The sequence below is a fragment of the Schistocerca piceifrons genome, chromosome 11 (assembly GCF_021461385.2).
Source record: "Schistocerca piceifrons isolate TAMUIC-IGC-003096 chromosome 11, iqSchPice1.1, whole genome shotgun sequence".
Classification (NCBI taxonomy): Eukaryota; Metazoa; Arthropoda; class Insecta; order Orthoptera; family Acrididae; genus Schistocerca; species Schistocerca piceifrons.
The window spans coordinates 86,113,070-86,129,281 of NC_060148.1; the positions used below are offsets into that span (position 1 = coordinate 86,113,070).

At 39.8% G+C, this 16,212-nt stretch overlaps 1 protein-coding gene across 1 annotated transcript in view; it reads right to left on the reverse strand.

Annotated features, from left to right (window-relative positions):
* LOC124719730 overlaps nt 1-16,212 on the reverse strand; it is a 149,452-nt gene that overhangs the window by 67,685 nt on the left and 65,555 nt on the right. Inside the window, exons 8-9 of the mRNA XM_047244932.1 lie at nt 10,737-10,826; nt 600-637 (exon numbers count right to left, since the gene is read on the reverse strand). Coding sequence (XP_047100888.1) covers nt 600-637; nt 10,737-10,826 — 128 coding nt within the window. The remainder of the gene's footprint in view (nt 1-599; nt 638-10,736; nt 10,827-16,212) is intronic.

Sequence of the window (16,212 nt, forward strand, 5' to 3'; positions counted from 1 at the left end):
GTTTCCAGAAAAGTCATTATACTCGAACATAATACGTGTTCCAAAATGCTACAACTGATCGATGTTAGAGATATAGGTCTATAGTTCTGCACATCTGTTCGACGTCTCTTCTTGAAAACGGGGATGACCTGTGCCCTTTTCCAATCCTTTGGAATGCTACGCTCTTCTAGAGACCTACGGTACACCGCTGCAAGGAGGGGGGCAAGTTCCTTCGCGTACTCTGTGTAAAATAGAACTGGTATCCCATCAGGTCCAGTGGCCTTTCCTCTTTTGAGCGATTTTAATTGTTTCTCTATCCCTCTGTCGTCTATTTTGATATCTACCATTTTGTCATCTGTGCAACAATCTAGAGAAGGAACTACAGTGCAGTCTTCCTCTGTGAAACAGCTTTGGAAAAAGATATTTAGTATTTCGGCCTTTGGTCTGTCATCCTCAGTTTCAGTACCATTTTGGTCACAGAGTGTCTGGACATTTTGTTCTGAACCACCTACCGCTTTGACATAAGACCAAAATTTCTTAGGATTTTCTGCCAAGTCAGTACATAGAACCTCGTACAAAACAACAAAAGCGTAAATAAATAGATAAACAGTGAAACTTACCATGTAGTATTTGATGCATATTCTGTTGAGACCATGTCCTGTAACAAGTAATGGTTGTACCATATAAATTCAAGTAGTTATGAGACACACACTAATAAACTATCACAGAAATTTGATTATTCAACAACACTGGTTATCGACAATATACAGAAAAAGTAATAAAAATTTAGTCTCTGTCAGCAGAAATTACTTAGCAGTTCCAGGTTATTACTCTCAACAGTGTAGGCACCTACAGCACCAGTCTCTTACATGTCACCATGTCCCCCAAGTACATGAAACTTGTGCTACAAACTTTACAGTCATAAACATGTTTGGTTAAGAAATGAAAATTATGTTGCACAGAATAATTTATATTCTTTCTCACAGGACAGACTATTGTGAACACTAATAAAAAGTGATTTTCTCCCATAATGTAGCTGAACAGCACTGCCCATGACACATCTACAGTTCAGGATTTGAGAACAGATGCATTGTGTATGAACAATAATGTAATCTTGCTCATTCAGTTTAGCTATAGCAGGCAGCCCATGACTGAACAATTCAAGGCACATAAAACAAAGAATACCATCTCCAACCTAGATCATGAGAATTACTCAAATGTAAGGCATATGTTCATGTTATGGAAACAGAATGCAAATTTAAAAGGGCGAAAACCAAGGAGAATAATGTTGCCACCTTCAGCCCTGACAGCCGTTAACACCATATACAGGGTGTTTCAAAAATGACCGGTATATTTGAAACGGTAACAAAAACTAAACGAGCAGCGATAGAAATACACCGTTTGTTGCAATATGCTTGGGACAACAGTACATTTTCAGGCGGACAAACTTTCGAAATTACAGTAGTTACAATTTTCAACAACAGATGGCGCTGCAAGTGATGTGAAAGATACAGAAGACAACGCAGTCTGTGAGTGCGCCATTCTGTACGTCGTCTTTCTGCTGTAAGCGTGTGCTGTTCACAACGTGCAAGTGTGCTGTGGACAACATGGTTTATTCCTTAGAACAGAGGATTTTTCTGGTGTTGGAATTCCACCGCCTAGAACACAGTGTTGTTGCAACAAGACGAAGTTTTCAATGGAGGTTTAATGTAACCAAAGGACCGAAAAGCGATACAATAAAGGATCTGTTTGAAAAATTTCAACGGACTGGGAATGTGACGGATGAACGTGCTGGAAAGGTAGGGCATAAGAATAACATGGATATAAACATGAAATGATATGTATATTCTTCCGCGTTTGCTGTTGTCTCACTCTAGTTTCGTAGTTTATTAAGCAGACAGGATTTAAATGAGGTAGCAGCAAACACGAAACAATACATGGCAAAATGTTTATATACGTATTATTCTTATGGTGAAGAGAATACTGCATGTGATTCACAATTCATAAAAGTTCCTATTAGCAACCATCTCTTCTCATAGGTAGAAAAAATTCAGAACGTAGAGTTGGCCATATTGACAAACATCCCAAACAGTCTTGCCAGTCGGATTTTCGTAGTACAGTACATTGAAATGTTGCTACATTCGAAGATGAACAATACGGAATTTGTATTTACTTCGTTGGATAATGTATGAAAATGCAGTGATCGAAACTCGGGGCGGAGATAAAAATCTCGTCTTCCACCGGTTTTTTTTTTTTTTTTTTTTTTTTAATTTATTTACTGATGCAGAGGTTTTGGCGCCAGTATTTATCTTTGTGCCTGAAAAGCATGCCTGTGAATCGCTACATATATTTGACGGCAGAAGTTAGTTGTGGCGGCACCTACCAACATTTTTCAGAACTTCCGCTTACTTTGCACTCGATTCTAAGCTGCAGGCGGTTTTTTGGATTACAAAAACCGGAAAAAAGTGCGGCTTAGATTCGAGTAAATTCGGTATACAAGGTTCAGGTAAAGTGGAAGTCTGTTTCTGTTCTCCTGTAGCTTCTGGCTACAACCACTTCAGCTGCATACAAGAGACCTGCACCTATTGACTGTGTTGCCATGACCAAATCTCCTGTATTGTGGCCATTTGTCTTTTTATGCTCTGCTCAGACACATTAATTGCATTCAATACTGAGCACCTGTGATTGTTTCACTCGGTTTTAACACCTCATAGTACACGACGCCGAGCTGGTCCCACCAAATGCAGAACACTATCTCTGAGCCATGAAAATTCGGTTTGGCTGTCGATGAAGCATGGCCGGGATATCCCCACGATTTTTTGCATTTAGGGTTATCATAAAGAACCCATGTTTTGTGCCCGGTCACAATGTGATGAAGAAATCCCTTCTGTTTTTGCCTCTGAAGCAACTGTTCACAAACACACAAACACCGTTCAACGTCTCTTGGTTTCAGCTCACAAGGGATCCAAGTGGTGTAGAAAGAACAACACGTAATGTTGTCTCCGACAAAACACCGGAAGAATAGATATGTTCATGAGACTCATGTTTGTGAAATTCAGCTTGCAGAATGCAGATAGTAAACCCATCTCCACGTTTGATTTTAAGACACTGATCACATCATTTGTGTTGTTAACTTAAGAGAGATGTCGAGCTAATCTTGTGAGTTTTTGAGTCGCTCTTAAGGTGTGCGTTTTAGAGGCAATGTTTACTAGATTTTGTTTTTTTGTCTGAATGATTGTTCCCATTGTATCCCTTAATACTGCTCATTCCTCTTGCAACACCCTGTAGTTGCCTACAACGTGCCTTGCCAACCTGCACCAGTGGCAGATGCTGTACTATAATCTCTCTGATCTCACTGTGTCATTTCTTGTTAAACGTGCGAGAGTGTACATTCCTACAAGAGTCAGCCAATACATCGCTGCTGGTTCTGGAGCTCCATTTATTTATTTATTTATTTATTTTTGGTCCTGACAGGTTTCGCAAGTGTGGCTTTCAGTTTTGCAATGACATTTCCATCTGTCAGCCTCCTATTCTTCATTATAATCCTATACAATGACCTTCCATCACAATCACTAAACACACACTTTTGCCCATGTAGTGACCTAATGGATTTTCTTTTTTTCTTTTTCACAGATTATGTTGCAATATCATTTTTCCCCTACTGACAAAGTCTCATATTCTGTTACTCACTAAGAGCAGAGACCTCAAACGGTTGGTAAATACAGTGAAACCCTGCTTTTACACTTTTCAAGGGACTTCAAAAAAATTGTGTAAAATGTGGGAAAATGTAAAAATGTGGGAAATAATGTTTTATGCTGTAAAAGTTATGTATAGGATAACCTCTTGCACTTTATGCATGATATATGTTCATAACAAGCATCAAAAGACTTGTCAGGGACTTTTTGATTTTCTAATGAAGGTTTATTATCTAATAAAAACCGCTGATGTAACAGTCTGGGAAGGAGGAACATCTGACTTAATTTCATATGCCATAATTGATGTTTTTGAAAGCCTGCAGCCATTATTCATTATTTAAATAATAAAATACTGCACTAGTTACATATTTTTTCATGCTTAGCACGACACGTTTCGAGAATTTTAACAGATTGTCATGTGCAAATATGTAAATTAGTATTTTGTATGGTGTTTGAATACATGACAGTTTGGAAAATGTTGCGATTGGTCACGATATCTTCATTCGAACGAACTTAGTTGCTCCCACCAGCCACAACACCAACTAGAGCTTGGCAGCAGTTGGAGATACGGCTCGAATTGTTCCAACTTTTATACATTTACTGGTTCAAATCCGCTTAGTTGAGTGCCCCGTTGTCAAGAAACTTAACCAAGTAATATTTGTAAACACTACTAAATGGCCAACATCACACCAGCATAATTTTTTCCCCATAAACATTTTTTCGTAATGCGTAAATAACGGGCAAATTGTAAATATGTTGACACAAAATCAGGTGCAAATTAACATTGTGGGCATAGGAAATTTGACGGGACCGATAAAAAATGTCGTAAATGGCGGGAAAATGATAATTCCAGGAATGTAAAAGTGGGGTTATACTGTATAAGAGGTATTTTTGAGCACTATACTTCTTCTATGTCGTCATGGTGTTTGGGGCAACAGTACTTGTGTGACACTGTCAGAATATCGGCGGATAATAGGGTGCTGGGAGCAGATGTTCGGTGCCTAGATTCCCAGACGATATCAAAGCACTGATGCTGCTGACCATAAAATGTAACACGTGCACAGTGTCTGTATACCGGGTATGGCCTCGGAGATATGAAAGTATCTGCGAATTACAGCACGCGCTCGCAGGGCACTTTATGCAAATTGCTGGAGCGCAGAGCGAGGGAGGGGGCGGGGGCGTCCCTTCCCTACCCCTCCCCTCCTTGGCCTTGGCATGTGGTTCACATTATGTCCTTGGAGATATGTAAGTGCTGATGCTGCTGTCAGTGAAATATGACATGCACAACTGTCTCAATTGTTAAATGACACCACAGATAAAGTGCTGATGCTGACGTCAGCGAATTCCTGGCCACAAACTGCAGTGCCCTACTACTTACTGATGTAGGCTGCTTCTCCTCCAGCTTTGGTTTTTATGGATGCTTTATTATGACATCGAATAACATTTATGGTTATATCGTGGTTTGCAGTAGAATAATTTGAAAATTTTGCAATGGGGAGGTCAGGAAATACCTCATGTATACTATGTGTGATTTTCAATCTTATATTTCAACTTCATTATGAAAATGAAAACTTGGAACAATGCACGTTCTCAACCAACATTTATATTTCTATTATTCAATGGGACAAAAACAGATACCTCTCGACAGAGTATAATGATGTATTTCAGTCTTGTACAGTCTACTGCTCTGTGTCAAGAACATTCCCAGACACTCACAAATGTTGAGAATAACTTTAGTATCAACACTTCAGTAGGCACACACTCAGGAACAGATGAAAGTTGACACGTCCCACACTGAACACAGGGGTAATCTTACATTTCATTCATCTCTCTCAAACTCGTGAACTATTAATCGTACAGAGATTAACTTGGCATTAATATCTTCTGGAAGAGTTGCAGTATGGCTTCATTTTAGTTTGGATCTTTTGGAACAAATTCACAGTTAGGAATTGCATTTCGTCGAATTAAGAGGTGGTATTACATTGTATTCATAATAGATTAAATATATATGCTCTGAAAGGGGCTACAGGTTCAAGCATATTTTAGCAGATATACACAAAACTGACAGTGACAATGAATCAATTTCTGGAAATGAGGATGAGATCAATGCTGATGCAGATGTGACAGAGGAAGATACACAGATTGCAGATGAAATGGACGTGAAAGAATGTGAAGAAGATAATAGTATTCAGGAAACTTGTGGGCCTACCCATGTACCCAGAAATGGCCAAAACAGTATCACCTGATGTGTGCAAGTAAGCTTCCAGGAATGTAATACATGAAACTGCACATATTCCATGTCACCTTAGACAGCAATTACAGGCAGATTTTTTATCACCAATCAGATGCTGAGTGTAATAGCAATGTATACCAATAATCGACCAGAAGATAGTAAAATTCTGCACCCATATCTTCAACACCAGATTGAACTTGACTCTACAGAACTATAGGAATTCTTTGGTCTTCTAACAATAGCTGGTCTACATAAGGCACATGGGAAAATCTTTGAGTGAATGTTGGTCAGATTAGTGCAGTTTACCCATTTTTCGAGCCACAATAATTTTCAAGATTTCTTGATATTTACACATGCCTCCAGTTCGATGATGAACTTACAAGAGAAGAAAGAAATGATGTTTCTGGATCAAAGGCTGGGGCCATATGGGCTGTGTCTGAAATGTTCATTGACACACGCATTTTGTCTTATATCCCTAGGCGTTATGTTACAGCTGATGAGCACCTGTGTACTTTCAGGGGACAGTCTCCACTCTATGTGTACATTCCTTCAAAACGTGTGAAGTATGGGATAAAAGTGTGGGCTACTGTAGACCAGTTATCTCATAAATTCACAACTAGATATGGGGAAATCTGCTGAAGGAAGGAAAATAAATCAAAGGAAATGAGTGGTAAATGATTTAGTTGATCAACTGAGGGGAAGTGGTACGAACATTATCACTAAATCTTTTCATAAGTTTTAATTTGGAACATGAAACTCTTGCTAAGAAACTGACACTTACGGGAACTCTTCGGACCAAAGGACAAGAGATACAAAAAGAAATGTTGCCATCAAGACAAAGATCTCCCTTATCGGCCACGTTTAGGTACACAGAATACCATTTTAGCTTCTTGTGTGTTCATATAAAACAAGTCAGTTATTTTGTTCTCCACTCCACAAACATTTCATGTAAGTGAGCAGGAACACAAAAAACCTGAAATAATAATGTTGCACAATTCGATAAAGCCAGGAGTTGATACGAGAGATACAATGTCTAGACATTACTCAGTGAAATATGGAACAAGAAGGTGGGCACTTGCTGCATTTTTTGATATAGTTGATTCAGCATGTCTCAAATACTTATGTCTTGCACTATAAATTTTTAGATGATATGAGAGGTAAAAATGTGAGAAGAGAATTCCTCTCTGAACTGGGAAAAGAACGCTCAAACCTCACAAATTTTGTGCCCCCAATGTAGAACACAACACATTCATTCAGCAATAATTTCTTCAGGTTTCAAAGATCTTCTAAGGAGCAAGCAACACGATAATCGGGATGCAGATGTTCCAAATCTGAAACAAATAAGGTGCGATTCCTGCCCAAGGTCAGAAAACAGGAAAGTGAATCAAAGTCATGAGTGTCACAAGTCTATCTGTAAAGAACATGCCAGAATAAGAGCGTGTGTAATGAGTGTTCATCATATGAGATGTAGAGAGAGTAGAAGTACATTTCTAACACAATTCCTTGTATGTGAAAATACACATCATATTAGTAGTAACTGACAGAAAGTCATCAAATAAAACAGACGTAATATCTGGTGTTCCCGAAGGAAGCGTTATGGGCCCTCTGCTGTTCCCGATCTACACAAACGATTTAGGAGACAATCTGAGTAGCCCTCTTAGATTTTCTGCATATGATGCTATCATTTACCATCTTACTAAGTCATCAGATGACCAAAACAAATTGTAAAATGATTTAGACATGATCTCTGTACATTGCGAAAAGTGCCAGTTGACTCTAAATATTGAAAAGTGTGAAGTCATCCACATGAGCACCAAAAGGAATCTGATAAATTTTGATTTCACTATAAATCATGCAAATCTAAAGTCTGTAAATTCAACTAAATACTTAGGGATTAAAATAACGAATGCCTTTAAGTTGGAATGATCACTAAAACAATGTTGTGGGTAAAGCAAAACCAAAACTGTGATCTATGGGCAGAACACAGAGAAAATGCAACAGGTCTACTAAAGAGACTGTCTGCACTGCACTTTCACATCCTCTACTGCACTTGCACGTCCTCTTCTGGAATATTGCTGTGCTGTGTAGGATATGCATCAGATAGAATAGACGGAGGATATTAAAAAGTACACAGAAGGACAGCTTGTTTTACTGAGGTCCATTCAAATAAAACCTGGTCAGGGCGTCTACCTTTGCCTCATACATAAGGAGGCACCACATAATTGCCAGTATGGTGGCACGATCTATTGGTAGAGAGACTACCACACACGCACCGTTTGACGTTGCGCAGCGCCAGTGTGGTTTCACCCCGAAGAGAAGGTGGGCACCAAAGTTATCACCCACTATCAAACATACAGGTGAGTAAGCAGGGACTATGAGGAGCGATTCGATTTTTGGTGGCGGAGAGAGTTGGAGGCTGTGAAAGGTATCGACGGATGAAGGCTGTGAAGAGTGAGTACAGTTTGAGTCGTTCAAGTGTTGTGGAATGGCACAAATGATTCCCTGAGGGCCACAAGTGACTGAAAGATGAAGCTCGTCCTGGACTGCTCTTCATGTCGTCACACCGGAAATGGTTGCAGAAATGAATGCTTTAGTCTCGGGCATCTGCAGAATCACCGTGCACGAGATCCATTGATTACTGGGTATTAGCGTGGGCACCGCCCACACCATAACGCATCAACACTTGAACTTTTGAAAAATCTGTGCACAATGGGTTCCCCACCGACTGACCACCAAACAGTGTAATACTCAAATGGCGCTGTCTTTGAGTCATCTGAAATGTTATCATGAGGAGAAAGATGACTTTCTGTTGTGTACTGTCACAGGTGATGAAACATGGTGTAACCATTTTGAACTGGAAAGCAGGTGTCAGAGCAAGCAGTGGAAACATGTGACTACACCACGTCCAAAGAAATCAAAGGCCATGCACACAGGTTCTGGTAAGGTCATGATGTGCTTTTTTGACCACACAGGCCCACTGCTTGTCGAGTTCCTGGAACGGGGAACCACCATCAATGCCCAGCTTTATCAAGCCAGTTTACCGATCTTAGACGAGCCATGAAGTCGAAATGCCGAGGCATGTTGTCCAGTAGTGTTACCCTCCGGCACGATAATACCTGCCCACACACGACCAATGTGGTGAAGATGACATTGCGGCAGTTTCGGTGGGAAATGCTGGAACATTCACCGTACAGTCCCGACCTTTCACCGTGTGACTTTCATGTGTTTGGACCTCTTAAAACAACCTACTCGCGGACATCAATTCGCAATGGATGACAAAGTGTGTGACTGGGTCCAGGCTTGGATCCGACAGCAGCCTACTGGATTCTTCAAGGAAGAAATTGACTGGCTAGTGTCGCAATGGGATAAATGTGCCAACAGTTTTGGTGACTATTTTTAAGTGAGTGTAGTGTGTATAACTACATTTTTGAGTTAATAAAATCATTACCATTACTTTACACTAGTGACCGCTTTCATTTGAATGCCCCTTATACTATTGTGAAATAGGGGAGAGAGCACCACTGATTTGAAACATGAATTGGGGGGGGCAATCATTAAAACAAAGGCGTTTTCCATTGTTATGAAGTTTCAATCACCTATCTTCTCCTCAAGAGTGCGAAAATATTTTGTTGACAGCCACCTACGTAAGGAGAAACGATCATTATAATAAAATAAGAGAAATCAGAGCTCGCACAAAAAGATTTCATTCATTTTTCCCATGTGGTGTTAGAGAATAGAACAGTGCAGAAATAGCCTGAAAGTGGGTCAATGAACCCACTGCCAAGCACTTAATCGTGAATTGCAGAGTGATCGTGCACATACAAACAAAAATAAAACACCTACACTTTCATATTGCAAACATAGCTAGTACATAATTACAACTTACACACAACTTAATTATAGCATGCAACAATGGAGTTTTAATTTCAACAATGTGCATGAGCTCACAATAAGTCATTGCTATTTTGCGAAAATATTTTACATTTGATCGCCGTATAGTTGTTAGAATCCCTTTGAGGTCAAAAAAAGACACCACACATGATAAGTTTCTCCAGACCTGATACTGTGCGAGGGTTAAATGCATGGTGAGGGGCAAAGTCCTCATTGGTGCCATACTTGAGAGCACATTCAATGCTGCACATTACAGGCATTATCTTGAGAGAACATTACTACGCAATTGGGATGCTCTGCCTCTCTAATAGAGGTAAGTTTTTTTCCAGTAGGATGGCACATCAACACTAGTCGAGAGCATCCACTGACTCTTGCATGAGGTTCTTCCTGGGCATTGGATTGGTAGATGGGAGTCCACTGGAACAGCCACCTCGGTCGCTGGATCTGACACTTCTGGACTTTTTCCTTTGGGAGCACCTCAAGTCTACATTGTATACCAACATTCTAAGAACATTAACTGACCTAGAGGAAAATGTCACAGTAGCCTGTACAGAAATACCAACAGCAGCGATACAGCCAAGTGTCCAACAGTGTCTGTTGCCATGTTCAGATGTGTCATGTGCAGGATGGTGGTCCCTTTCAACACCTTTAGCATTAGAGGTATGGGCGCACATCTCACCGGGGATGGCAATATCATTGTGCTGTTAACTCTGAGGCCATCAGTGACTGATGATGTAACATTTTGTTTCTACAATTAAAGTAGATCTGTAGCACGCATTCCTCTCTTTGTATTGTTGCTACCTGCACTAATTGTGACTTTGTCCTATGGGCCAAGACTTTTGAATCACCAATGAATATGCTAACATAAGTTTAATATACCAAAATAATCAATTAACCTGCACTCACTTCATGTGTGACACTAAGAAATGAACACTTACAGTATTCTCTTCACGATCCACTTCAAGTGCTGCTTCTGTCTCGTCTTTAATGTTATAAGTCCATTCCGAAGATGACGGTTGACCAAAATCCTTCAAAAAAATTAAAGGCTCAAATTAAGCAACAGAAGAGGATCTGAAGTTCAGAGAGAAGTAATGGATAGTGTTTTGAGAAAAGATTACCAGATGAACTCGCACTACAGTAAAACAAGGGTAACTGATAAAGTACCACTTGTGCGCAAGACTGCAGTAGGTCAATGATGTTCACAGCATTTGACAGCCGGCATATTGTCAATCATGCAACCATAATATTGGTCGCTAATGGCAACAGGGGGGTGGGACTACAGTTATCCAATGGTGAGCAGAGCATGAGGCTACAGAATGTAGTATAACTGCTAACTCGATGAGTATCTAACAACAGTGCTACAGTGCTAGTGGTGTTGATGCAAAGCAGAGCATTGGTGACAACAAACAAAGCAAACATTGCACCTACAACAACTGTTTCGTCAGAAATGGACCCACAGAATTTTGCAGAGCAAGAAAGAAATAGCAGATGAAATACTAGCATTTTTGCAAGATGAGTCAGTGGAATGTGCAGTGTTGTATATGCTTGACTCTGCGGACAATGTACACGAGGAGTACAATGACGACGATACGTGCTTAACAAGTGTAAGTGATACTGGAACAGGTGTCGAACCATATAATTCATTATCCTTCTCAGACACGAAGCCACAAATCCCATCTCCAGTGAAATGTAATAAAGGACAATCACTGTCTAAGGAGCACGTACTAAACATAAGTACGTACATGGAAGACCGTCCGCAGCATCATAAAAAAACAATATGTTCATAATCGTATTTTTTTACTACGCCACAGAATAAGTCTGCAGCAATATGATCATGTAGTGTGTAAGAAAAACTGCAGATATTCAAGGGAGGGCAGGACGCACTTGTTACAAAAACTGGTGTTTGCGTGTTTCAAGAATGCTCGATACAATTTACATAATGAGCACAATAGTGATCTACTATGTGGTGCAAATCAAATTGTGCACAATATAGATAACTGATTTTGAGGGAAGCAGTGGATGGTTCCATAAATTCAAACACTGCTACAGAATTGGAAGACAAGGTAATGAAATTTCAAACAAAGCGTCAACTTGAGGATGCACAGCAGACTGAACAATCGGCCTGAAAATTTGTAGATGAGATAATGAAATTTATCTCAGCGTTTAGGATAGAATTTGTTTTCAGCTCCGACAAATTGGAATTTGAAGAGGGAATGCATACGAATGGAACCCTGGAAATTAGTGGTACCAAGAGAGTTGTATCAAGATAATTAACATCAATGCTTTCATGGATTCACATACAATTACGTTGATTGTTAATCTGGATGGTAACTCAACTGGAAAGTTATTTATTGAGCTGCAAGAAGCTCAAGGTGCTCTAACCCCTCCAATTCTTTCACATGTGCGTGATCTTGCAAGGGCAATAGGGAATATTTATATCATTGCAAGCAACAGTTGGAAAATGGGCATAATAGAACTACAATTATGGTATGAACACTGCTTTTGACCAATAGCTTGATTCCTAGTCAGCGTATAAAAATCATATTCCTTCAGAGCAAACTGTCCCTCCTGAAAAGTGTGTGACTTTACAATTCATATCACTTGGAGCCACTGGACAAGTTCAGCCTCTAGATGTTTGTTTTTTCCATGCCTATGAAACATTATTACACTATCTGCAGCTGCTCCTTAAAGGATAGCCAGTTCCATGACAGACTGTTTGCCATTCAGTTGCATTCCATCAGTTCTCATCACCCCATTACACCAATAAGATTCTACATGCATTCTTTAAGAGTGGATACATAACTGAAAGTCCTGCATAGTTCGTAACTCCCAGGCAGTTTGCCTTCGATTTTGATGGTGCGAACCTTTGTGATCACTGTGGGATCCTGTTTTTCATTCAGTGTTCATGATGGTTTGTTTTAGACATGGTTTGTTTTAGACATTTCTCGATTGTCGATGATGTTCATTTTGTGAAGTGTAATACATAGAAGATCTGTTTGAAAAACTCCAGAACATTCGTAATTTCGCACCAATGGTGTGTTGGAGCAAAATGCAGTTGGCATCCCTGCATACGAGGTGCGACAATAAAGTAATGAGACTGATGTGAAAAAAAATGTTGCTTACCGTTTTAGTCAAGTTTAGTGTTGTCTCCTTCAAAGTAGTTCCCTTCTAATTGCACACACATTTACCAGTGCTTCTACCATTGATGGTAACATTTCTGGAACTCATCTTCTTTAATATCGTCCAAGACCCTCGTCACAGCTTTTTGGACATCTTGTGACGCTTGAAAATGGTGTCTCTTGACCGCCATTTTGACTCTTGGGAATAGAAAAAAGTCGCATGGAGCAATATCTGGTGAATAAAGTGGCTGTGGTAGTACTGAAATTTATTTTAAAGTTAAAAATTTCCGTACTGACGGAGCAATATGGGATGGTGCATTATCATGATGCACAATCCAATTATCAGCAATGTTGACACAGACACGAAGAATTCTTCTACAAAATTTCTTTGTAGTAACATTAACTGTTTTCCCAGGAGGCACCCACTCTTTATGAACAATTCCCTTGGAATCAAAGAAGCACGAAAGCATGCATTTCACTTTTGACTTTGAAATGCGAGCTTTTTTTGGTCTGGGTGATCCCTTTCAGCACCATTGCGAACTTTGGCATTTTGTCTCTGAATCGTACTGAAAAAAACCAACATTCATCACCAGTGTTAATACGGCTCAACAATTCTGGATTGATTTCCGTTTGCTCTAACAGATCGACTGCCACATTTTTCCGTGTTTCTCACTGTTCTGGTGTGAGATTTTTGGGGGTCATTTTTGCACAAATCTTTCTCATATCATAATCCTCAGTTATTATTAGACAAACTGGTTCTAGATTGATGTTCAGTTCTTCTGCAATCATTTTCACGGATAATCTTTGATCAGATTGTACGAGTTCACGCACCCTGGCCAAGTTGACATCCGTCCGTGAGGTTGATGGTCGTCCACTGCGGTCTTCATCTTCAACATTCGTTCTGCCTTCACTAAACATTTTATGCCAACGAAATATTTGAGCTCTTGACATAACCTCCTCTCCAAAAGCCTTCTGAAGCTTACTGTAAGTTGTCACGTTTTCACCCAATTTAACGCAAAAGGAAATGGCATACTGTCGCGCAATATTATGCGTTTCCATTTCTGTGACAAGAGACACAAGTATGTGTATTACAGCACAACTCACGACTGAGCAGTTGCATTGATGTGCCACTTGGACTAGAAGCAGCTTATAGACCAAGGTCAAAGATATTGTGCCTATGCAAGCCTGCTGGGTTTCCACATCTTGCAAAGAAAATCAGTCTCATTACTTTATTGTTGCACCTCAGATGCCTGTGTTTAATATGTAACTGTCAGAAGTTTCATTTTTGTATGTCTCTTAGTTATTTTTCAGTGGTGTATTGAGTAGAATGTTGTGTTGCACAGTTTGTGAATTCCGAGATGGAAGAGTTAAAGGGGCAACACACCTGCTTTAAATTTTGTGTGAAACTCAAGAAAACCTTTATGAATGGTTCACATGGTTTAAAAATGGCCCGACAGAAATTAAACATGATTTTCTTTCAGGGTGCCCTTTGACATCTACCGACGAAGCTCATGTCAGGAACATCAACGAAGTTGTGAGTGCCATTTGAAGCCTAACTGGCAAAGAGATTGCAGAAGAATGTAACATTTTAGTTGGATTGTGTCATGAAATCCTGATAGCATCTTTGAATGCATCGTGTTGCCCCCAAGTTCGTCCCAAGGCTCGTGAGTCGAGGCCAGAAAGACCTTAGCCTCGCAATCTGTGGAGAGTTTTTGGAATTCACAAATGAGAATGAGATGTTCTTTAAGAGAATCATAACTGGTGATGAGGCATGGGTCTATGATTAGGATATTGAGACAAAGGTTCAATCTTCTTCATGGGTCGGCACAGGTTCTCCAAGACTAAAAAAAGCTCGTCAAGTCGACTCCAATGTCAAAACCATGCTGATAAGTTTTCTTTAACTTTTAAGGATTAGTTCATCATGAATTTGGGCCAGAGCGACAAACTGTTACTCAATGGTACTATTGGGATGTGTTGCAAGACCTGTGAGAAAATGAGAGAAGGAAATGGCCTGTAATGTGGTGACACTCTTCATGGCTCTTGCATCATAACATAACTGCACATTCATCCCTATTGGTGCACGACTATTGCACAAAAAATAAAATCACTGTGCTGCCTCATGCTCTCCAATCTCCAGACCTGGCCCCTGCAGACTTTTTTATTTCCAAAGTTGAAAATCCTGTTGAAAGGACAAAGATTTGCAACGATAGGCGAGAGAAAAGAACATTCACAGACGGCGCTTCACGCAACCAGCAAGAGGTGTAACAAGACTGTTTCCGGAGGTGGAAACAGTTTTGGAAGCAGTGTATCAATTGTGGAGTAGAGAATTTTGAAGGAAACCATGCACAATAAGTAAAAGGTAAGCACAGAAAAATTTTGTGGACAAAGTGCAAGAATTTTTTAACAGATTTTTTACATCCCACAGAAGGTTGGTCTCTGCACATCGCAGACACTCATTTTATGTTACTCTCCTGATGCACATTGTGAGTCATTAGCAGCTAATATTTTTCTTGTCATAACTGTTAACAGAAGTCAAATGAGCTTACTAAAGATGGAACTTGCAACCTCGTATTCAAGGGGTTTCTTGTGAGTGCAGCCAAATTAAGTGTGAAGATGTCGGAAAAATTATATTAGCATGTGTGAACAGGGAAGTGGCTGAGATTTGGTATTTGTTCCGTACACTAACTGATGACAGGAGGAATGTATTGGATATGAAATGCAGACTGACAATTTTAAGATAAGCTTATATGAGAAAATTAAATGTTGGGTAGTCCTTCCGGAAAGTTTTTTTTTTTTTTTTCTTTCTTCAGCAATACCTCATATGGAAATAAAACAAGGATGATAATCAGTACAGATAACATGACAATAAAAGCTTCTGAACTGTTGTGTTATGTAAGAATGCCAAATGTTAAATAATTGAAAGTCCGGTATGGGATGATTATAATTTTATGAAAGGGATAGATCACTACTCACCATATAGTGGAGATGCTGAGTCGCAGACAGGCACAACCAAAAGACTATGAAACAAGTAAGGGCTTCTTCAGAATTATACACACACACACACACACACACACACACACACACACACACACACACACACAATAAAAACCACTGTATCTTGGTGCTGAGACCAAACTACGAGCAACTGGGGTGCGTAGTTGGAATTGAAATAGAAAGCTGTGTAGTGCTGGAGTGGAAACTGGGAAGGGGATGGGTGGGTGAAGGCCAATGACTAACGAAGGTTGAGGTCAGGACAGTTGTGGGAATGTAGAATATATTGCAGGGAGAGTTCCCA